This window comes from Cyprinus carpio, chromosome A5 (genome assembly GCF_018340385.1).
Source record: "Cyprinus carpio isolate SPL01 chromosome A5, ASM1834038v1, whole genome shotgun sequence".
Lineage (NCBI taxonomy): Eukaryota > Metazoa > Chordata > Actinopteri > Cypriniformes > Cyprinidae > Cyprinus > Cyprinus carpio.
The window spans coordinates 4543371-4569069 of NC_056576.1; the positions used below are offsets into that span (position 1 = coordinate 4543371).

Here is a 25699-nt window from a genome sequence, read left to right on the forward strand (position 1 = left end):
TTAATAATAAAAAAAAACTACAATAGAATCTCAATAATACTAAAATCATCCACCAAAATAAAAGCTCCACCACTAAAAGTACGATCTAGACAACATTATCAATTAAAATCCCTACTTTTGTAAATATTTAATGAGTGCTTTATGAACAACATGAGCATAAAACTGTTGTGATCCCCAAATGCTCATTTAAACACAAGCTTTTCAACTGTAGCTTACAAAGAGAACGGTTTAAAGACAGTCTTCAGTCACTGCACATAAAATATAAGATTAAAGCATCATTAGATGTGGTTTCTGTTCATTACTTTGTGCTGAACGTCAATCAGAGCTCAGGTGTCGTTTCATGAACACAATGAGTCCTCTTGACTCAGTAAAATGACAAATAATGACGCACAAACACACTGGAAATGCAGCTCTGAAAAGACAACAGATTCAGAAGCTGCACGCCTCCCATGAGACTGAGAGGGTGAACGGATCCAATAACAGGCTTTGTCTGTGTTCACATTCTCTGCCTCCACACTGAAGTCAACATGAAATCAGAATTAGCTCTATTTGCATTCTTAATAAAACCAAGATCATGTTTCACAAATGATTTATCAGTGTACATTATTCTCAAGATGCATGCCATCGTGATCTTTTATCAAAATGTAATCGTTTGCTTCATGTTCTTTAAGCTGTCATCATCTAGACTGCTATTTATTTTTTTGCGATTCTGACTCCATATCTCGCAATTCTGTTCATATCTCACAATTGTTTTATTTTTTTTTCCAATACTGACTTCATATCTCGCAATTCTGATTTTTTTTGCAATTCTGAATTCTTATTTTTTTTTTATTTTTTTTTTTTTTTCCAATACATATCTCTCAATTCTGATTTTTTTTTTGCAATTCCAACTTCATATCTCTCAATTCTGTGTTTTTGTTGCAATTCTGACTTCATATCTTTCAATTCAGTTTTTTTTTTTTTTTTTTTGCAATTCTGACTTCATATCTTGCAACTCTGATTTTTTTTTTCCTTCGAATTCTGTTTACATCTCACAATTCAGCTTTTATCCCCGCCATGGAATAAAAAAAATAAAGTTTATATCAAATAAACTCACAAAAAAAAATCTGTTTTTAAAAATTTTGTTTTTTCTTCTGTATAAACAGATCTGTGTTCTATAAATGTGAAATTTATGATAAAAATTTTGAGAAATTCTTATAATTCTTCAGTGTTTTTTAAAAAAATTAGATTTTTTAATTTTAATCAATTAGTTGTGACTTTTTTTATCTTTTTATTTAAAGTTTTGATGTCTTTTTTTTTATCGTATAGATTTGATTTTTTTTTTTACGTGAGAGTTTACATCTCACACTTCTTTCTTTTCTTTTTTCTGCCATTAAAATCGCACAGTTTGTGACTTTTTTTTTCCTCACAATTGCAAGTTTACATCTCACAATATCATCACCTGAAATCTTCACGATACAGTTGTCATTTCAGTAAATAACTGAACTCTGTGTGTACAGAATGAGACAAAATACTCTGAAGATAAGTGACAACCACATCTGGCCAGGCATGCGCGCGCACACACACACCCACACACACTCATAAGCTCAGTGCTGTTTCATTCCCTTGTGCTGTTCAAAGCACTTAAACCCATCAAACGTGATGTTTTCAACCAAACAAAAACATCACGTCAGACATTTCAGCAGCCTGGATGATAGAAAAGAGAGAGACAGGGCCAGAGAGCAGTCATTAATATTCATCCTGCTGCATTCTGATGTGACACGTAAATAAATAAATAATACTGCCAGTCCTTTGATCTTTTCTGAAAAGTATGAGGCTGTGTGAATTTTACAATAAGAAGATGAGCTCACAGTGTATAATGAGTGTGCGTGGGTGCACTAGGGTATCAGCAACGATCCTGTCATAAGATATCATACGCATAGCAGCACATATGCATCAATGCATCATAATTGACTGATAATTGGATCATGACTGAAACTGCACCAAAAATGCAAGCGAGACTCAGAGCAACCACAATATTTTGCATAAAGAAAATGAAGTCTATTTTAGGATGCATGTTTATTATTATAAAGTAATGATATTCATGACTTTTCCTCCTAAATTAGAATTATTAATGCAAAGAAATAAATTAATAAAATTAATAGATAATTATAATAATAAAAAAAAACATCTAGTGATGAGACATTTAATGAGACATAAATTAAGTTGTTGTTGTTGTTTTTCCCCACATCGTAATAAATATGAGATTTTGCATTATAATAATGATAATTTTGACAGGAAACATGCTTAAGTTGTATTTGTTTTGTGTCACATTCACAGTAATTCCAAAAATAGTCATTGCATTATTCTAAATAAAATTTAGTATTTTGTTCATTTGAGTTTGGGATGAAATATTTTAGTATCATCAAGATATAGTTTTTTAAGAATATTTTGAATTATTATCTGAAAAAACTTTTTCATATTTTATTTTATTTCAGTTAAAAGTTTTTTTTATATATAAATGGTTTAAGTCTAAGTAAACTAATAACCCTGATTCTCAACAGATCTACTTCATCAGAATTCTCTTTGTTTTGTCTTGATTTGTCTTGATGTGTTTTTAAAGCGTTCTGGGAGGAGATGTTTGGATTCCATTTCAATCCAATGGAAATGTTTCCTTTATTTGACATCCAGAGCATTCCCAAACGGGACCGCGATGGACTGGTCTACAGTCAGAATCAGCTGACAAGCGTTCTTTCAAAGCACATCAGAGCGTTGGGTGTGATCGCTCGGGTCACACTCACAATCTGCTTTGATAGTTCAGCTCCAAAAGTCCCAAAAGCCCCTTTGAGGGGGATCAGAAACGGGGGTAACCACAGTCCTTCGGGTTTGTGTGTGTGTTTGTGTGTGTGTGAGCGGCTGTGGAAGCCACTGAGCTTTGATTGACACGACTTGCTGCCAGACTGAACACACTCACAGCAGCAGAGCGCTCTGATTGACAGCACAGCAGAACAAGAGGGTGAAAATAACACACACACATATATCTGAATGAAAGCAGGGAGCTGTGAAGCATCGCTCCACTTCTCTCGCTAATATCATGGTAGAGAACTGGGTCAATGCAGTTCCTCACTGCAGCAGAAACGCAGCAGAAGAGCATGATGATAAAAAATAAAATAAATAAAAAACACCACTTTTTTCACTCATTTTTGAGTTTTAGGTTGATTTAGTTTTACTTGGTTAAGATTTAAAAATAGTTAAAATAGTTGAAAAAACAACAAATTTGATTATACTTAAATATTTAAGGAGGTTTATTTACTGGCAGATTGGAGGATAATAAGTTGAAGCAAGTGGAAATTTAAATGTACACACAACCATCACAGAACAGATGGTACAATATAAGTTACATGATGAATCAGCATCAGTTGCCTGTACATTAAAAACTGATAACAAAAATAATAAACAAAAAAACTTTTAAAAAACAAAATTATGTGGTGTTACACAGGGACTTCTTTTATTGTTTTTCAACATAAAAGTATGGTAATTCATAGTTTTACTTTAAGAAATTGCATAAAATTTACATTATTTTATAGTGAAATTGCATATAGTGTAATGTTAATCTATTTATGATTATGTGCTGACATTTTTTAATGAATTAACAGTTTTTTACTGTAGCATTTTTACTGTTTTTCAGTAAAAAAATTTACTTTATATTTTTCCCCAAAATGTCTTTCACCTTTCAGATGTAAACACACAAAACCAGCTAAATATTATTTAATTTTTTTTTTTTTTTTTTTTTTACAAAACTGAACCATCTCACATTAAAAGAGACGCAGGTTTAAAGACCGAACCCATTTAGGTTTAGCTAAAAACCAGGATGCAAGCCTCATATCTGTGTAATGGATCTCCTGTCATGTAATGTCCCACAGCACAGACCCAAACTAGCAAGAAACTGCCTATAATAATGTGAGCAGAAAGTCAATACCACCTTAAACATGACACATTACAACCACCGTCCTGTTCAGATGTGAAATGACACTGTCCTGAACTAAACTCAGCCTGAACTAAACATGAGAAAACGACTCATCTACTGTTGGGTGAAAATGAAGATAATGGAGAAGGAAAGGACTATTTGCTGCTTTTACAGTGGTTATTTGTTCTTTGGCTCTAAACTGAGCTGTCGAGATCATTCAAGGGCTCTTTGAAAGAAAACCTCTTTCTTGTCATGTCAGACTGAAGGAGAATGTACTGGATTTTGTGATAAATTTTGTGAATATTGTAATAAATCTTTTCAGAGGGATAGAGAAGTATGGAGAGGAGAATGGAGAATCTGGATCGATATATAAAAGAAATCGAATCTCCTTCAAAAGTTGGCTCTCATTCTTGTTGCAATTGTGAGCCAGTTTGGGGGCTCGTCCGGGATTTGAACTTGGGAAATCTCGTAATCTTTTCAGATGGTCTCTTATTTCTATATGAAGAGAGTCATGAACAACCAGCGCTGTGTCCTTGAATAAGTATATGAATTTCAGGTTACTCCAGTGCTATTGTATCTGAAATAAGTGCATTCACTCTGGCTCTGCTGAAGGAACACATCTACACCCTAATCAATTCGATAAGTGCTTTGTTTGTTATCCAAAAACTGATTCAGCCCTTGGCAGACGGGACACACAGCCAAAAATAACATCATTAACAGCAGCCTTTTAAGCACAGCGAGTCCTGTGAAGAAATGTGAGAGAAACAGAACAGGATGTGAGGGATGGAGCGCCAAAAGAAGAAATGGCAAACACAGCATGTAATGAAGTGAAAGATTTAAAATAGAAGACAGCAAAAATGGAGAGGGGGGTTTCTTCAGAGACCGGCCGTCTCTGAAAAACTGAAACCGGAAAACTGAAATCAATCTTCTCCGAGCGCTCCAGAGGAAAAGCACAATATGGAGAGGAGAATGGAGAATCCGGATCGATATATAAAAGAAATCGAATCTCCTTCAAAACCCCCCTCACACACACACACACTGCTCCCAGAGGTGTATTACAGCTCAGTGCTATTAATCAGATAACATGATTGCTCATGTTCTCAAAGAGCTCCATCCATTCTGATATTATTGATCTTTTGCGACAGCAAAAGACACAAAAGAAGATTTGCAAGAATTACAAGTTATAACAGGCTTTTATCATTACAAACAGGATGTTGTGCTTTTTAAATAAGAGATATCAGTGCACTAGGTGATCGAATAACATTGAACTTGCCAAGAAAATGAGCAGGTCATATTTCAAAACTAAAGAAAGAAATGAAGCCTATTTTTTTTAGGACATTACATTAATGCAATATCGAAAAGACAAAAATCTATAATAGCTTATTAACATCACAACTATTTTAACTATTTTATATCTTCTGTTGTTTTATTAATTTTTTAGGTCTTTTTTACTAGTTTTGTTATATGTCTGTAAAGATTTCATTACAGTTTAGCTTTAGATTATTTATTTTTAGTGACTTTACTACTTTTAACGCACAAAACAAAAATTATAAATATTGCCTTGGCAACTCCCTGAAATTTTATATATATATATATATATATATAAATATATATATATATATATATATATATATATATATATTAGATTTCAGTTTGTTTCATGTAATGGTATTTTATGGTTTTAGTTTTAATAAAAGATAATAACTCTGATCACAACAAAAATGCTCATTAAACATTAATACCCATATTTACATATACCTTTAAGACAAACCTATTTGGATTTGCATGTGCAAGTATCACATACATTGGTATTTATCAACTTAAATGCTGATACATATGCTATTATTAGCACATGCAAATGCAAAAGAAAGTCAATGCTTACACACACACACACACACATATATATATATATGACTTTTAAGTGTGATACTCGAGGTCACAGTGGTGGAGGCTGTAGTGTGAGACAGGACTGTAGATGTCAGATCTATTCTCAGTCAGAGATTTACTGTGCTAAAGTGTCACCTTGGCCACCCAGTGCAGACGGTGGGCGTTTGGCAATCTGACAGGTGCTGTGTGTGTCGATGTGTGAGAGAGAGAGTGTGTGTGTGGGTTTCATGCCTGGTTTAACATAAGAAATTGCCCTACAAATCTGCACAGCCCTCTTCTACAGACAAATACATTCATATTGCGCACAAAAATGACAAGACCTGCTGACAATCACCAGTTCCAGTCTGTTGCGTTATGTCCCAGTGAGTGCTGGGCTAGTTTTTCTTCTGCTTTGTTTTGTGTGCAGGTATGGTGGATAGTTGGGGTGTGTTTTTCCACCTGAGGTTCATTATTGGGTTATTATAACTACAGCACTATGATTGTCTGGTGGGGGGGCTGGCTACGAAGTGACTGTTATTTTACTGTTTTTTGTTTGTTATGTTTATTATGTTCGCATCCAATTTAGTCCTTGAGCAGTCCCCTGTCATGTACACTTTCACCACTGACTTCCATTAATACTGACTACAGATTGCTTGAATCCCTAATTATGATGTTTCATTGAATTACTTCCTTCACTACTCGGCTGTCCGTGTTGGCTCTTGTTGCAATTGTGAGCCAGTTTGGGGGCTCGTCCGGGATTTGAACTTGGGACCTCTCGCAATCTTTTCAGATGGTCTCTTATTTCTATATGAAGAGAGTCATGAACAACCAGCGCTGTGTCCTTGAATAAGTAACTGAATTTCAGGTTACTCCAGTGCTATTGTATCTGAAATAAGTGCATTCACTCTGGCTCTGCTGAAGGAACACAACTACACCCTAATCAATTCGATAAGCGCTTTGTTTGGTATCCAAAAACTGATTCACCCCTTGGCAGACGGGACACACAGCCAAAAATAACATTGTTAACATCTGCCTTTTAAGCACAGCGAGTCCTGTGAAGAAATGTGAGAGAAATAGAACAGGATGTGAGGGCTGGAGCGACAAAAGAAGAAATAGCAAACACAGCATGTAATGAAGTGAAAGATTTAAAATAGAAGACAGCAAACATGGAGAGGGGGTTTTCTTCAGAGACCGGCTGTCCATGCAGGAGGAAAATTAATAGTCTGAAGACAAAACAAAACACAGTGAGAGAGAGAAAACATATGTGATGTGTTCTGTTCATGCGTGTCCTGAGGCGTAACATTAAATGTTCTTCATCTCATAAAAACACATCAAACCTCTTAAAACACTTCAAGGCTCAGTTTCACAGACACGATTTAGACTAAGCCAGGATTAGGCCATAGTTCAATTAGGACATTTAATTAATTTTTATTAACATGCCTTAAAAAAAAAACATTACCTGTGTGCATCTTAAGACAAAACAAAGGCACTGATATATTTCAAGATCAGTCAGTGCAAGTTTCTTTCAGTTAAAACAGCTCAGATTTACACTTTAGTCTGGGACTAGGCTTAAGCCTGGTCTGTGAAACTTTTTTTGGTCTGGGCAAAACTTTTAACTCACCAGCAGACCCCATTTCACTACAGAAACTTCAACTGAGCTTATTCATAATGTCAGAAACATTCAAGGGTGCAAAAGACCCACAACTTAATCAGATTTAACATGGCCATAGTCAATTATTTGTTTTTAGATTTTTTGTTTGTTTGTTTGTTATTATGTATGCATTACAGCAATTGATTCAGAAGGTTTACATTTATGCATCTGGCAAAGCGAATTGCATTGCATTCAAAATATATGCAGTTCTATCAGTTCTTGCAGTTCCTGGGAAAAACCCAAAACCTGAATTCAGGAAGGATTCAAATCAGTGAGTATTTCAAGTTCAATCCTACAATATCAGTATTCAAATTCAAGACTGATCCTCCAGTTCCTACTACCAACAAAAACACAGTGATTTGAGTGTGAAAAGGAAGTGAATCTTCATTCCTACATATATTAAATACAAAGACTCAGTGCCCACAATGATTCAATGTTTGATTGAAATGTGATATATTTTGGATGTTCAAGTGAATTTGCTCAGAATTTCAGTGCAGATTAAATGCAGCCTGGTATAAATCACATTGTTTCCTTCTATATGTTTGTATATATAACCATTTCTGTGCCTATATTTGATAATTTCCCGGTACTACTCCTCTCTGTTTGATTCTTTTTGTACCCCTTATTCATTCCAAATAACACATGCATTCTTACAATGACAGACTTTTCATATTCAACATCACACCAACATTCACAACATTCACAACTCAAGAGCAAAAGATTACAATTTTCACATTAAAAAGAATAGCTCACACAACAATAACAGCTAATTTACTAACCTTTCTGTCATTCAAAACCGTATGATCTTCAGTACAACACAAAATGAGATGTTAAGCAGAAAGCATGACAAAGCAGACAGTAACCAGGCCATCAAGTGGCACAATGCAACCAAGATGGCTAAAGTCAACAGATTTTACTAACAGACCTACCAATCTCTGTGTAAAAATAACATCATGAAGCTGCCATATTTATGAAGTCATTTTAACCCCCTGTAATTTGGCTCTGAATCTCAGGAGAAAAATTGCCATTTTGACCACCCACTACAAAATAGTGGATTACTCAGTAAATATTCATCCATGGCATTTAATATTTTGGCTTTCATCACTTTACACGTCTATCTTTCTTCAGAAAAAAATATTAGCAAAATCAAATCAGAAATTTGGTTGATTTGACACAGAGGCTTTCATTATTTTAAGTGTATTTATTTATTAGTGTTGTGATATTAGCTGTGGTCTTTACTGCAGCAGCAAACAAAAAACATCAAGAAACTAGTGCTGTTCGGAAAGAAGTGAACTAACATTTGAAGGAAACTCCTACAGAGAAAACACCCCCAAATTAGTAGGTGCACATGAGAATAACAAAGAACGTTGCATCAAATAACTGGTAGATCCAAACTGGACTGAGACAGGATGATAATTTGGACGTCCTCTGAAAGGCCTTTTAAATATCAGATAGTGTCTGAACTGTGTCTGCCCCCCACAGGGCTGGAGAGCATGTCACGAATCAGTCAGGACGATATAACGCACCACACCACATCCCTGCCACCAATTCAATCATGCATGAGCCAAAATCCATCTTTCTATTCATCCATCATCACAGCTTCCCATGGGAGCACCTCTTACAGAGATCGCTCTCCTCCCTCTCAGGGTCCCGATCTTATTCTCAAACCTATTTCTATTTCTGGCCCCGGAGCTCCAGCCTTTAGAATTCATAGCCCTTTATAGAAATAGTTCACCCAAAAGTCATTTACAATCATATTGTCATATTTTTACAAAATGATCACACAATGACACTGCAAATTGATCACATATGTCAAGCTTCAAAAGGCACAAAAAAGGAAGAAAAAAGTAGTGTGTTTCTAAGAAACAAATCCATTGTTAAAAACTTTAAATCATTACTTCTGGCTAATCCATAATAACGCTTCCTCCAGTGAAAAAGTCCATCTCCTGATGTCTCTGTTTTTTTTTGTTGTTTTGGATTGTTTGTTTTGTTTTTTGTGCTTGTTCTGTGAAGATTTCTTTCCTGATTAAGAGTTTGACGTTACGTTATTGTTCAACAGTTTGATTTGTTTCTTAGAAACACAGCTTTCCTCTACTGCAGATGTTAGCTGATGGACTGGAACTGTGTGGATTACTTGTGGATTATTATAATGTTTTTATCAGCTGTTTGGACTCTCATTCTGACGGCACCCATTCACTGCAGAGGATTTTAAGGAAATTTTTATTTCTGTATGAACTATTCCTTTAACTACAAAGATGCAAAGAGCTCAAATCAAATAAATCTTGACCTCAATGTATCTTGAGGCAATTTGCTGGACATGACACAGTCAGACTCTTCAGACTTTTGGACCAGAAACCTTATGCACTAACCCGCACAGTCATGCATCTAAACGTACAACTTAGAGACATTACTCTCAACCTAAAGCGATGCAGAAATATTCAACACACACTTGTTTAACTGCAATGCAAACACGAAAGACACCAATGGGAGGAATGTGAGCATGTTCACCACAATCAGTATGACTTCAATTGAATAACAACGATTATTTGTGCGAGCAAAACAAAGTTTGTGTAAAAAGTACCAAGCTACTCAATTTAAAGTAGTTAAACAACAGTCAAGTTACCCTTTAGAAAAAGTAGCAATATGAAAGCAATATTATTAAATAGATAGGTAACACTTTAAAGCTTTAATATATAATGCATTATAAATGAAGTTTTAATGCATTAATTATTCCTTGTAATGCACATTATAATGCATGTATGGTCTCATAAATAGACTATAAAGACTATAATTAAAGACTATAATTAAGTTATAATAATAATAATAATCTTTATATGGCAACTTAAAATGTTACCTTTAAAATCTCAAAGCGCTTTACAAGAACAAATAAAATACATCATATAAAAATTATACAATAAGCAAAAGAGATGCATTCAAAACAATTAAAAATAAAATAATTTAAAACAAATATTAAAGTAAAAGCTTCCCTAAAATCATTGTAATACATTATAATACATATCTACTCATTGCTACACCATTTGAAAATATAATGTATTAAAACACCTTCAAAAAAAATGTTAACTTTGCATTTTAACTTTGGTTACAATTATTTATGACAAGCTATAATGCATTATAACTTACTTTATGAATACCTTTATAACTCATTATAAAAGCTTTAAGTAAAGTGCTACCATATAGTTTTGAGATACCAGCATTTATGATTTTTTAACTGATTTGGTGTATGAATCATCCTAATGAACAAATGCAATAAGATTAATCATTTAATTATTCCGTTCACTGAATAAATACCATGTGACAAAACAAAAGTCAGTGATTTCATGTTTTATCATGTTATGCTACTACTTGTGGCACATTACTGTTAAAAACAACATAAACACTACTTTCATTCTGTACAAAAAGTGCAGTTAAGCACTACTAGCTTTACAAGTTGCTGAGAAAAGAGCACACTTGTCCAGGTCAAGGTCACTTAAGCCACGCCTTCACGCCTTCACACCTTCAGAATGATCACAATCTGCAGTGCTGCTATTGATTTTCAATGAGGCTGCATTAAGTGAATCCTGCGCTGTCCCACATTGAGTCTGCTGCAGCAGCGGTGAATATGGGTTGAGGTCACTCACTGCGTCTGAATTTAGCTGCTGTCAAATGCATTACAGACACGATGCAAGTTTCAATCTGACAGTTCAGTAAACACCTACTATTCTGCATGTGTTTGAGATCCACACGACTGATTTCTGGATAGTGTTCTGATTCGATAGACCTTGAGCTCTGACGCTGAACAGCAAATGAATACAAGAACAACTGGGTGAAATACTACAGGGATTTCCACACTACTCTTAACCATGGGTTAACCCTGAATGATGGAAAGTTTTAACCCTGGGTCAAACCACATTTTAGATCTTGATAGTGGGTTCGCACTGCTTTTAACCCTTGGAAAAACCATAAAACAATGCAGCACTATACAGAGAGTTCTAGAATAGCCAACCAATCATTACTTGGATAGATGCTCTCCTCATTGAATATTAATGAGCTTAGTAAACTTTCATATACTGGGTTTGGTGTCAGCTTTCGGATAAAAATGCATGCAAACCATTAAAAAGATTCACATAGACACTGTCTGAGATCTAAATTGCAACATTTCCACATAAACACATATATTGCATGATCAATCCACATTATACTCATAACTACGCAACATCAAGAACATCAGCTCAGGGTTTACAGATGTGAAATCTCAAACCTAGATACCCAAGATTAATTACTAATCAAGGATAAAAGTATTAATAGTTTGAAATATGGAACAAGGTAAAGCAATATTACATTATTCAAGGGTTAAAATGACTAAATGGCCTAAAAAAAGAATATATAGAATATCAAATGGATCCCACTGGTTGTATAATGGAAAGACTATAAGAGGCCCTCAAAATCTGCACACATTAACCATATTTTCAACCAACAAAACGCACCTTTCCGAAGCCTCCCGCTTCACATCCGTTCAGCCCTTCGTAAAGAGAATGATGCCGTTTGCACAGAACAGCGGATGGCACCGTCACGCTGCCGTTTCCATTAGTCATGGTGGAGGATCCCAGGTTCATCCCGCTCAATGCATCTGACGCTAGCGCTCGCTCCTCTGGCTTCGCTCTGTCAGGATGCCCGGTTTCAGCCGGAGACTCAGGTTCACCACTACTCATCTCCGGCGTGGGTGAACAGTGCTGAGGTGGTTCGGAGGAGTCTGGCCTAGTACACAAGTCGTGCATTACTCTGTTTACGAGCGCAATGACAGGTTTCAAGGATGTCTCGAGAAGGATATGTTCGCAACTCAGTACATGGAGAAAAATTAACACTTTTTTTAATCTCCCAAGCCTTGAAGAAATGCTTCATCTAGAGTCAAAACCTCTTCTGGTCCAGTTTGTAAATGCACAGCAATAAGACGCTTATCAACGACCCAAAACAATTCATTAATGCAAGTGAGAATGCAAAAAAGCAGCACAGCTGTTGCAAATTCTTAAAGAGACATTACCAAGCTCAAGTACCACAAATCAAGTGCATCACTCTCAAAGTAACTCCCCCATTATATAAAATGCAGGAATGTCAATGTTTTGTATAAAAAAAAAAAGAGCATTTCCAGTACAAAATAAAATCCTAGATCGCAAGACGATCTGATGATATTTAGTCCCAGTGTGTTGCCATCATCCATATATTGCTCGACCTCCTCCTGCTGACTCAAAGACAGAAAAAGAGACAACTGGTTTGTACAAAGACCAGTTTGAAGCCAACGGAATAGGTGACGTCTTATTTTCTAACAGGTCTCTTAATTTCCTCTCTCTCCGTGGCCTGGATTTGCACTCGGCTCATTGCACCGTCCTCTCATCCTTATCATCTCCTCCACTCTGACGTGCCAGTTCATGAAGGAGTGATCCTGGTTTTCAGTGATGCTTCAATGGTCACGCTGGATCTCGGTGCTCTGCCTAAATGTGTGTTTGGTAAGATAACAACATTAAGATGAAGAGGAGGAGAGTGTGTGGTTGAGCAAAGCGAAGGAGAGAGAGAGAGAGAGTGGGGAGGGGGGTCCTCCAATCACACTCAAGCAAGCCCTGGGAGGGAGCCAATCCTGGTGGCGGAGCAGGATGGTTTCCATGGAGATGATGCTGGAATGATGTCGCTCTATTGATCATCAAAGAGGCTCAACAGAAAGGACCAAAGGACCGCCACACGCACTTTCTCCAATATTAACATTGAGAGACAATGGTAGCGATGACGTACGGTGTCTGGAATGTGGAATTAAACAGGAGAGTGTGGAAATATAGGAATACACAAGCGCAATGCATTATTACTAGTGATTCTGTTATGCATGCTGTTAATCTTATTGTGAACTATTTATCAAGTTCAAGTCTTCAAAATCTTAAATTAAACATAATTTGTTGTTCTGCCTCAGAAAGGACTGATGTCAGTATTAGTTAATGTCTGCTATATTCAGTCATTGGTAGATAAAATGTCAGTATTAGTTAAATGTCAGCTATATTCAGTCACTGGTAGATATTAATTTAAATAAAAAAAAATAATAAAGTAAATATAAATAAAAAATAAAAGTTATAATATTAATTTAAATTTTATATTATTATTTAAAAATAATTAACATCAAACTAAACATTCTTTAAATTTTCCAGTTCCGGTTCCATTTTAAAATCTTTAAACAACTATTTTTGCACAATACTCAAATACTCAATAGTCAATACTGTTTATTACTTACTGTCAACTTAATTTAAAGGTTGGCAATGTCAAAATTCAACATATATTACAGCATACAGATCTTCATAAGTAGGGTTGGGTTTAGTTAGAAATTTTCCGGTTCTGATTCTGGTTCCATTTAAATGAACAATTTTTTTTTTTTTTACTATTTTAGCTTCATTGAATGTAGTGTTGCTGGAAGGTAGTAAGTAATGCTGAGTAATGCTAGTCCATCAATCAGCAGGTGCTTCAAAGTTGATGTTTTTTACAATATCAGTAACATTTTGCATTTCAAGCAGGAATAAGCTGGTTGGCCAAAAAGTCCCTTGAGGGCTAAGACACTTGTTCATTTCCCTAAATTATACTTATAACCATGTATAAACACACTCCATAAAGCCCCTATTTTACAAATAATAATCCAGTCAGTTAATGTCCCACCCCCGAAAGTTTTTGACCTTTGAAAAAGTACTACCTCGCAAGCAGGGACTTTCTGAGGGGCATTTTTTTTACCCGGAGGTTTATTTAGATCCTGGTTCCTGTGGTGGAAACACACCGAGTACCAGCCCAAAGTCCCTAGTTCCTGGGTAAAGTTCCAGCGGTGGAAACACAGCTTTACTTTATTAAAGGATTAAAGGTATAATTTTTGTTTTTTTGGATTTTATCTGTATATTTTGTTTATTATTTTTAGTTTTGTACTTTTAATTTGTGATGGTGTTTTGTTTTGCTCTCTCCTCTGCATTTCTGCCTTCATCATTTCTCACCGGAGCTTACGCTTCGTCCTACGTCATCCGCTCATCCTCATCGTGAATGCGCATACAACAGTTATTTTTCTTACAAAAATGCATCGATTCACTTTAGGAGGCCTTTATTCACCCCCCAGAGCCATGTGGAACACTATTTTATGATGGATGGATACAGTTTATTGGATTTTTTTTTGGACTATTGTTTATTGACATTATTTTGATTGGAATTGTTAGGATTTTTTTTGTAAGGATTTGATAGTATTCATCTGAAAGAAGAAAGTCATATATACCTAGGATGGCTTGAGGGTGAGCAAATTATGGAGTAATTTTCATTTTTGGGTGAACAAACCCTTTAACTACAACAACAACAACAAAAAAAAAAAGTTACAAATAAAAAAAAAAGTTTGTTACTTGAAATAAAACAACATTAACTAAAAAAAAAATTATTTCAGCTATTTGCCGAGACAACATTTCTCATTTTAAGTTTTACTTGAAATACTAAAATAACTAAAACTGAAATAAAAACTATATAGACACATATAAAAAAAAAAAAACTACAATACGTGACAAAAACACAAAACAAAATAACTAAAACGTATTATATTTAACTAAATTATATTTAACAAAAATTAAAACAGAAAATTTTTAAAATAAAACCTAATTAAAATAATGTAATTTGATGACAGAAAGACAAATACATACAGAAGCAAATAAATTGCAGTGAAACTCCCAGTGGTTTGAAATCTAATTATCAAGCAATGCTATCCACCTCCGTGGAGTTCAACTGGCTTACTCTCACATGTAAAAGCGCTGCGCTAATTGCCTCTCCACTGAGCAAACACACACAGAGATCGAGTGTAACCCTCACGGGGAGGAGAACCCAACTCAGGCTGATGAAAACCCCCGTGTGTGTGTGTGTCTGAGGTAAAACACACACTCCATTAACATCTCATTAGACGTCAGGTCTTCATACAAAGAGACACAATTTCATGGGGTGGTTGCGGTGCTCTTGGCTGCTTTATCAATTACTAAGCTCGGATGGTACGGTGCATGCAGTGAAGAAATACTGAGGGAATTCACTAGACATCCCAACTGACTGCAATGTCTTTTAAGCTTTTGAAAAGGTTTTCCCAACTGGAAGTTCAGACACAGAACAGCGTGAAGGATGCACTCGTCCTAATTTAGATCTTCAATGCAAAATATGGGCAGCAGGAGATTTTGCTTTTCTTTCAAATATATAAATGAGATTTATCATCAGTGTCTTGGCTTAAGCAGAGAGGAAAATGAGATCAGCAGTGACTCTTTGCCAAACAGCCTAAATAAGCTGACTCGTGTACCATACAGAGAGATAAAAATATATGGACAAAACACAACTATAACATATTTTCTCCAGGATGAAAAAGCTTGAGACATCCATGGCCTTTTTTTTTTTCATGTAGTGAACGAGCGTCTGCCGCTGTCACACTGCTGTTTGAGTTGATCTCAAGCTAATATCAATAATTCAGAGCTGCTCTGTGTAACCTCACACCAGTTTTTGGGAGGGAGTGGGTAACCCAGTTATGCCACAAACAGACCCCAGTGACTCTATTAGCTCAAAATAAAACATAAGCAACATCCTACCTCAACACAACAATCTGTCACTACATTTCAGTGACAACCAAAATGTATGTGGTTGGAAGTACTGACCAAAAATATTGATAACAAAAACTAGTGCTGGTAAATTGGCTCCAAACCTACATACATAAACAGTAATCTATATGTGAATATTTAATCAAATGTATTATTGCGTCAAAGAGATCTGTGAAGGACAAAGGAAGAGGAAAAACATAGCTGAATCTAATACACACTACAGAATTTAATACTTTTATTCAGCAAGGATGCATGACGTCGATAAAAAAAAAGACAGTTAAGATATTTATAATGTTACAAAAGATTTATATTTTAGATAAATTCTGTTCTTTTGAACTTTGTTTATCTGTGAAACCTGAAAAATAAAATGCAACAGTTTCCACAAAAATATTGGGCAGCACAACTGTTTTCAACGTTAAATGTTTCTTGAGCAGCAAATGATTTCTGAAAGATCATGTGACACTGAAGACTGGAGTAATGATGCTTAAAATTACAGAAATCAATTATATTCCACGATATAGTCACAACAGTTATTTCAAATTGTAATACTATTTCACAATTTCTCTGTTTTAACTGTTTTTTAATCACATTAATGCAGCCTTAGTGAGCAGAAGAGATTTCTTTCAAAAATCTTTAAACAATCTTGGTAAACTTTTGAACAGTAGTGTATAGGCCTATTTCTTAAAATAAACACACACACACACACACACACACACACACACTCACCACATGTCAGTTTCTTCTTATATCCCACCAGCTGCACTGCATACCTATAATAGCATAGTATATTCTAGGCTATTTAAAGTCTTTCTTAAACAGATCAGATTAACATAATGCTGTCTGTTCATGTCATACGATATTTATCACACTGCTTTGTTTCAAAACAAATGTGTGTACATTCAAAATATGCTAAATGCATTAACACAATGCTAAACTGACACAAAGCACACATTAACTATTTGTTTTGATCTGGTCAGAAGCAGAATACAGTATGCACACTTATGCACAGTTGCATATTGAAAATATTGCATTAATGCACAATTATTTTCATGCATGCACATTTTCTGAAAATATGAAATACGCAAAGGAGCTACATTCGCCAAAATGCAGTGCACTAAATCTTATCTTCTACTTTCCTGAACCAGATGTGATATTAGGTCTTTTGGTCTTTTGTTTTTTTAAATTGTTTAAATTTATTTATATATATTTTTTTTTTTTTGCCCACAAAAATTTATAAAATGCTAAATGAAAGGCTGAATTAAACATGCAATGTAGTGAGGTCAAGTGACAACATGAAGCATACTACTTTTTCAATGTTTATCATTGCTTAATGTATGTTGTTTCATGTGCTATTTCTCTCAAGAGTAGGCAGTACACAAATACAGACATTAATGACCAAAAATTATCTAATTAACCACACTGTAAAAATGACACAGTAAAAGCCTGTTGATTTGTTATCAGTAAGTTTCCATACTATATTCAGTGAATAACTGTAATTACATTTAATGTAATTTTACAGTACAATACAGTTAAAATTACGGTTTTTGAAAAAAAGAAAAAGTCAATGTATAATTTACAGTGAAAAACCATAAATTGACACTTCCAGAATTCCCTGCATGACACTTCATATTTTAGGTTTTTTCATTGAAATAACTATATTTCTTCTTAGGTTTTTCTTATAAGTTGTGTACATTAGGGTTTTATCTTACATTTAATGTTGTTAAATTAATGTTTATTGCATTATTCTGTATGATGTGTGATACCATGATGGTGTTTAGTGTTTGTGTGAATGACCTTCTACACACACACATACATACATACATACACACACACACACACACACACACACACACACACACACACACATATATAGTATTTCCCTGCTCAGCTTGTGGAAGAGCTGTTTGTGATGAGCTTTGATTCATCATGTGACTTTCTCATCACCACCTGTTTTTGGTGGTTATCAGTATATTACAATGGTTCAAAATAGATATTAGTACTTCAATATGCTGGTTTATTAACATTACATCATTTAATGAAGTGTGTTTTTTATTGTGAATTTAAACTTTAAAGTCTGTAAAACCTAACATGTAGCTACCTACCTTTTTTTTTTTACGAAGTTCTATTTTACCATAATATTTTTTTTTTTTGTTTACAGTGCATCAGCGGTCTCCTGTAATGTGATTCACTTGTGTGGCTGCATCCTTCAGTTTCTCTGACAGATGTGCCATTAACGTTTTCAAATTAAGTGACTATAAACTTCCAACAGTCAATCGCTCACTCCCACAAACACAGACATGAATATACACATTATCCTAATGGATTCATAAGTAGCTGTTTATATTTATTGCAAGAAACACCAAATGAAAGAAATTAAGCCGTCTACCCATTCAGAGCAATAATTTGCATTTCTGCATGTGCTTGATATTTTTCAGAGCACAGTCACAGTGTTTAGTGGTCTGATCTGTGCAAGTGACACCTCAGAGAAGCCCTTTCCTGACCTTAGTTTTCATGCAGATATCTGAGCCATTACCATTTCACGCCAATGGAGCCACTGCAGTCTGCTTCCAGGTCACAAAGGTCAGTGATTTGCACTTGCTACGAATAAAGTCATTATTTTTGTTTTCTTCGCTTGCAAAAAGTATTGTTGTCGCTTCATTACGTTACGGTTGAATCACTGATGGCAGATGGAGTATTCTGATGATGTTTTTCATACTTTTCTGGACCTTGACACTGTTATTTATTTGGCAGTCTATGAGACAGTCACAAGCCTCCCTGTTTTCATCCAAAATATCTTAAATTGTGTTCCGAAGATGAATGAAGCTTTTACAGGTTTGGAACAACATGGGGGTAAGTGATTAATGTAAAAAAAATCATTTTGGGGTGGAGTATCCCTTTAAACATCATAAGAGCCCTTCAATGCATAAACATAACGCCAGTGTCCAAAAGTTCAACTTTTAGCCACTATCCGTCTCTCTCCAAGTACATCAATTTTAAGGGCCGAACAACAGTTTAGTCTACGGTTTCACAGTGGCAGTTTATGGTTATTCCCTGTACTTCTGAATTATTCATAGCACCACCAGCCCACATTCACTCACTCTCTCCTCATGGTTTGCATTACACAAAAAAAACTAGATTTTGTACATATTCTGAAGACACTGAACTTCACACTGAACTTAAAAATTTTGTGCATGAACAAAAGCAATAGTGGTGCATGCCTTAGCAAAAAGAACTACTAATAAAACGATATCTGTGTCACAAAAATGTCTGTTTCTTTCACTATAAAGCAATGGGGAAAACAATATTATAGATAGATGACAAATATTTTAGCCAGAAGCAAAGGTCTGAATATGGCTTAATGATGGATTTGTTTCTTTTGGCTTCTCAAGACATTAACTGATGGACTTGTGGATTATTGTGATGTTTTTATCAGCTGTTTTGGATCCACTGGTGAGCAAGTGATGCAATGCTACATTTCTCCAAATCTGAAGAAACAAACTCATCTACATCCTGGATGGATGCAAATTTACATGTTTAGGTGAACGGTTCCTTTAAAGACCAAAGGGAATGTTAAAGAATCTGTTAAACTAAAATGTAACATGTTGGCAGCAATGCAGTGAAGTTGACGTGACTGTTTAGGAAAAATTTCCAGACTGGTTGCATTCACAGTCACAATCGATCACATCTAAACAAGGCTGAAGACTCAGCAGCTCTTCAGAAATGTGCAGAGGGAATCTTTTTAAGAGGTGCTTTTCTACACTGATCTAATGCCAGATTCTGCCAACTGCCCCAATAAAAGCTTATTAAGCTTCAGAATAAAATTCTGTTTGCAGGATGTGTGAGCTGATGAAAATTTGTGGAAGGACACAATACAAGCTCTAATAAACCAACACAAATGCACTGAAAACAAATGAAGCAGCACAACTCTTTTCAACACTGATAGTAATAATAAATGTTTCTTCAAATCAGCATATTAGAATGATTTTTTGAAGGATCCTGTGACACTGAAGACTGGAGTAATGTTGCTGAAAATTCAGCTTTGCATCAATGGAATAAATTACATTTTACAATATATTCACATAGAAAACAGTTATTTGAAATTGTAATATTTCACAATATTACTAATTGTACTGTATTTTTTATCAAATATATGCAGCCTTGACTTTTTTCACCTTACTTACCTCAAACTTTTAGATGGTAGTGCATATATATAAAAAAAAAAAAATCCTACAGTATTTAGTATTTAGTATTTACAGTATTTAGTATTTAGTTTTCAGGAGTTGCCATATGCATGCAAATACTGGCTTTTTGATCCCTGATCTATGTGAATTGATTTGCATTATGACAGCAGGTGAAAGAGAAAACTGAGAGCAATGCAGAAAATGCAAACCATCTTTGCATTAAGTAACAAATTATGACACATTTCTGAACACAACAATGCATGAAATCCTGCTTGAGCACTTAAAAAAAACGTTCAGGACTGCCCTGAAGAAGAAAACAACAAAAATCCATAAACATCCATAAAGTTCTTACCAGATCATCCATATTGTCCTCTGAACATCTGGATGGTGAGCACTTCTCCAATCCTTCATCAGATGAACACGGCTCAGGTAAATCCTCTTCCTCAGTTGGAGATGAGCTGAGAGGAGATGTTTCGCAGTTCTGCTTCTTTTTCTTCTTCATAGGTTGAGACAATTCACTTCGGGATGTCTGGGATAGCGAACAAGAGCGAAATAGAGCGAGTTTTCCTTCCTTACAGGATTCCGGGAGGTTTTGGCCTTGCAGGAGAAAATGCACACAACTCTTCGACCTCGGCCTGGATCGTTTCACAACGCGGGACGTCCCGCTGTGGGCTTCCAGCAGGTGGCACAGGAAGTAGCTCTTCTCTAATTCCACTTCCTCTTGGAGAAGCTGCAGGACAGCGACCTGCTGTCCATCTGACTGAGAAAGCAGAGTATTCAAGAGTTCCTCAAGTTTGCGATATGCCGCCTCATTGCCCTTACATCCAAGTTTGAGACCTTGAAATGCAGATCCACCTGCGATCTCATCCGCTAGCTGATGATCCACTTCTTGGGTTTGCCTGAGCGTCAAGTTCTCGCTATGTTTCAACTCCTGACTCCGCCAGCGTAACAGACGCCGGACCTCCGCCGCACGCTCTCGGTCCAGAGCTTCCCGCTGCCTCAGCAGCTCCAGCGTCTTCTGCTGCTCGTGTCGGTAGGTCAGCTCCCTCAGCGCTCGCTCCCGCTCCTCACGCGCCTCCTCACGTTGCCTCCGCAGCTCCAGAGAGAAGCGCCGGTGGGCCTGCTGGTTACGACTGCGCTCCACCTCTAACGCCGCTCGGAGACGCTCCACGTCCCGCCACGGATCGGAGACGGAATCACGCTTGCAGCTTCTGTGCTTCTTGAAGGAGAGAATCGGAGGGTTAGTGGCATCACAGTTTTCACCCATGATGACATTAATGGTGCGCACACAGAAGTAGCATGCAGGTGGGATGAAAATGACGATGTTGTACAGCAGACAGCATGCACATACAATCCAACATGCCAACTGAAAAGAGTAAAGATGAAAGATGATTATCAGCATGGCGACAGAAAGATTCAGAAAGCTGTTATGCAGTGCTGGGGAAAGTTACTTTTAAAAGTAATGCATTACAATATTGTTTCAACGTTCAATATTTCAACGTTACTTTTGCATTACTTTTTCTTATCTGGGATGGGCTTGCTTTTTGTTTTTAATATAAAAAGTTATATTTTTGGCAAATGTTAAAGCCCTTTCAGACCAAAAGTGAAACGAATAAGCCTCAGGTCTGTGCACTAGAGGGCACAGCTCAAACAAACCTTTCTGGATTGCATGAAGATTAGGACACAGGAAAAGAAAGTTCAACAATCTTCAGTAATAAAAAAAAATACACTGAAACAATATTTTCTATGGTCATTTTTGCTTATTAGTGTGGTTAAACTGGAACATCAAAGATCAGCAACAAAGACATTGGTTAATAAAATGGAATTAATTATATTTGTGTAAACATTTAATTAATCGCAGGTTTGCGTCATATTCTGAGTTTGCATTTGACTGTTTTTATTAATTTTGAGAAATGCTGACTCTGTTTTTGTGCAAGTGAGATATGAATAAATGCATGTTCACATTTAGTCTAGCACTACAGCGCACGCAACACATCTGCACTCATTCCTGATTTCTCTCAACAGGAGAGCTGTCAGCGAATAAATCAGACATTACTTATCTGGAGAGTAACTAATATTTTCTTGTAAATTAAAAAGTAATGTATTACCTGAAAAAGTAATCAGATTACGTGACTCACGTTACGTGTAATGTGTTTCCCCCCACACTGCTTTTAGGATCACATGCACCATCTTTATAAACAAACTGATACAAAATAGCAATACAAAAAAAAAAAATGCATTTAACATGCAATCAGTCACTGAAGAGCTCAGGGAATTCGGTTCGTTCAAGTCAAGCAGTCAGAAAGATCGTGTTTATGCACATGAATGACCATACGTTGGGATCTGTAAAGAGGATGTATGGTCACCCTACATGAGTGTCATCACAGAGTCAGAATTACGAGCGGGAAGCTCTGAACTATCTTGAAGCCCTGAATTTCCAAGTAGTCCATGAGAAAATATGGTAGACCCAAAAGATGCAGCATTTGTATTGATGTAAATAATAAAATGATATATATTTCTTAGGTATAATAAAACTAGCTAAGCTGCATGTACAAAATATTGTAGTACTGTACAATTAGGATATAATATATATCAATTTACAGCACCTTCGTAAATTTAATAAAAACATAAAAATAAATAAAAATGTTTAAAAAAAAAATTATATTGTTGAATACTCTTGTAGAAAACAATGCATAAATCAAATTACAACACCTTCATAAATCGCATGAAATATATATATATATATAGCTACATCGTGATCTTGCTCCAACCAAAATGACTTGAACACATCTGATGTTGTAATTAAGACTTCCCATCTCCTGAATACGAACTTCCCAGAAGAACACACCAGTACTGCCCTTGTTTGAACAAGCAAAACTATATAAACAATAAAAACTCCTTGACAGTCAAAAGTTTGGACACACCCATTGTTATATATCATTTCTAAGTTTTAGAACAACAATAAAGTCTATGAAAAAAAATCAAATGGATGTATGGGAATGATGTAGTGATCAAAAACAATTTATAATTTTTTTTATTTGTGCATATAGCTTACATTATTTGCAACAACATGTATTAGTTTACAAAACAATTTTAAATATTTCAGCATACACCTTAATATTAAACTCAGTCGAGTGTGTCATCTCTTTTGACTGGTTGACAGTAAAAGTATATTTGGCGTCATTAAGGCATATATTCCAAGACAGGTTTTCTTTACACACAGAATACTGTTAAACGCAGGCTGGATCTCACCTGTGTTTCACAGAAAATACCAAAACCTCTGTGTCACTCAGAAATCTGCAGAGAAAACGAGGTAAATGTTACTGGTTTGATTGTTCACTCACACACACACACACACACACACACACACACACACACACACACACACACACACACACACACATACACACACACACACAGATCCAATAATACACAATGATACAGTAACACACAGTCAGTCACACTGTCACAATGACACAAACGTGATGATACACAAACAAAACGATACAATGTATCATATGTCCCTAAAAACGACACATGTAAGCGTCATCGTGCAGTAAGAGTCTCTTCTGAGACGCGTGTCTTTAAACGAGCGGGACATAAACACACTGACCTTCCTCCTCACGGAAACTCCAGGATGCGCTTCATATATTCCTCCAGATCCTCTGGAAACGCGCTCAAATTCGCGTTGATCCTCTGGAGTCGGCGTCAGCGCGATGTCGCTCGTTGTTCGCTGTTGTTGAACGCGTCTTAAGCACCAGTTGCTTCAGTGCACGACATCGCTGTCCATCAGAGCTTCACTGAGCACACAGCGACCGCTGCTGGACACCAGGAGACAGTGCAACACTCAGACTTACAGGTTTGACTTTAATCATGTTAGGGTAGATTTTCTGTATCCCAGCTGATTTTTTTAAAGGGCTGTTTTTTATAGATTTTATAGTTTTATTTTTATTTGTTTTATTTTTATTAATTTTTTTAATTGTTATTTTTTTATTTTTTAAAGGGTTATTTTTTGTTTGGTTTTTTTGTGTTTGGGTTTGTTGACCTTGTAATCTATAATTAAATAGTTTAAAAAAGTGTTAAAATGTTCTAATATATATATAATCAGAATATGTATTATATTATTTTATTTATATTTATAATCAGAATTAGTGTTAAAATGTTATAAATATATATATAGTATATATATATTCTGATTCTGATATATAAATAAAATATCAGTGCTTTGTACTTTTTCCTAATCTTTGACCTTTTAATCCATAATGAATATACATTATAACAGGGATGGGCAGTATTTCAGATACATATATTTTAAAAAACATATTTGAAATACAAAAAACTTTTTTTTTGTATTTTAAAGCGTTTGATATATTTTAAAATTTATAAAATCAGGAATATTCTGCTTTGCACTTTTCCCTAGTGTTTTAAATTAATTTGGTCACCAGAAAACTTTATTTGTGTGACTTATTCTCAACACTGATCTTTTAATCTATAATAAATATATTTTAAGGGAATTAAGATCAGGAATGTTCTGCTTTGCACTTTTTTCTTAATATTTTAAAATAATTTGGTCACCAGAAACGTCTTTATTTTTTGTGCTTAAATACTTTTAATTAGACAATATTAATTTAGAATAGTTGTTCACATTATCATCTTAATAAATGCTTATAGTCAGATAATGTTTAATAATATGTATTCTCATTATTATCCATAATTATCAGAATAAAAACTTATTAAACAATATTTATTATCCATAATTATCTAAATAAATACTTCTAGCCAGATATTATTTATTAATATTTATTCTCATTATTATCCATGATTATGAGAATAAAGAACTCCTCTAAATCAGATACTTATTAATAATGTTTATTCTCATTATTATTAGAATAATAACTTGGATTTATAAATGATCATTTTTGTCATTATTTTCAATTCTTAATAGCACAAAAATGACTAAATAAATCACTATTAAAATAAAACACCTTTGTCTCAAACCTGCTTTAAATAAAGGTCAGATGATGATTTTTTATGCTTTTTAGGTTCACCAATGAACTTTGTATTATTAGACTCTTTTTTACTGTATATTTGTTCTTTTAGAGATTAAAATATAGTTATTTGCATTACAGGCTCATCAGATCAGTTCATATATTAAAGCTTCAGGTCATATTATAGTTTCCAAAAACTAAAAAAGATTTACAAGAATAATACTTGACACTATTTCTTCAAACTGTCAGCAGAACACTTTATCATCTCTCATAGACGACTGCATATATTGGTGTCGTTTTGATACTTCATTCTCAATCATAAAACCCAGAAGCTACAACATGATCCTCGTTGGCAAAGTGGAGCAGCAACCCCTTCCATAATCGCTATTAATTCATTCATGAGTCCAACAAAACCTCACGAGGGATGATCCTGCTGCTGCAGGCTGTGA

General features: G+C 35.2%; 1 protein-coding gene across 1 annotated transcript in view; it reads right to left on the reverse strand.

Moving 5' to 3' along the window:
* LOC109068678 (peripheral-type benzodiazepine receptor-associated protein 1-like) overlaps nt 1–24099 on the reverse strand; it is a 106409-nt gene extending 82310 nt beyond the window's left edge. The window contains 3 exon segments of the mRNA XM_042757246.1: nt 20615–21628; nt 23515–23559; nt 23876–24099. Coding sequence (XP_042613180.1) covers nt 20615–21529 — 915 coding nt within the window. The 5' untranslated portion in view covers nt 21530–21628; nt 23515–23559; nt 23876–24099.
* Nucleotides 24100–25699: the final 1600 nt, after the last annotated feature.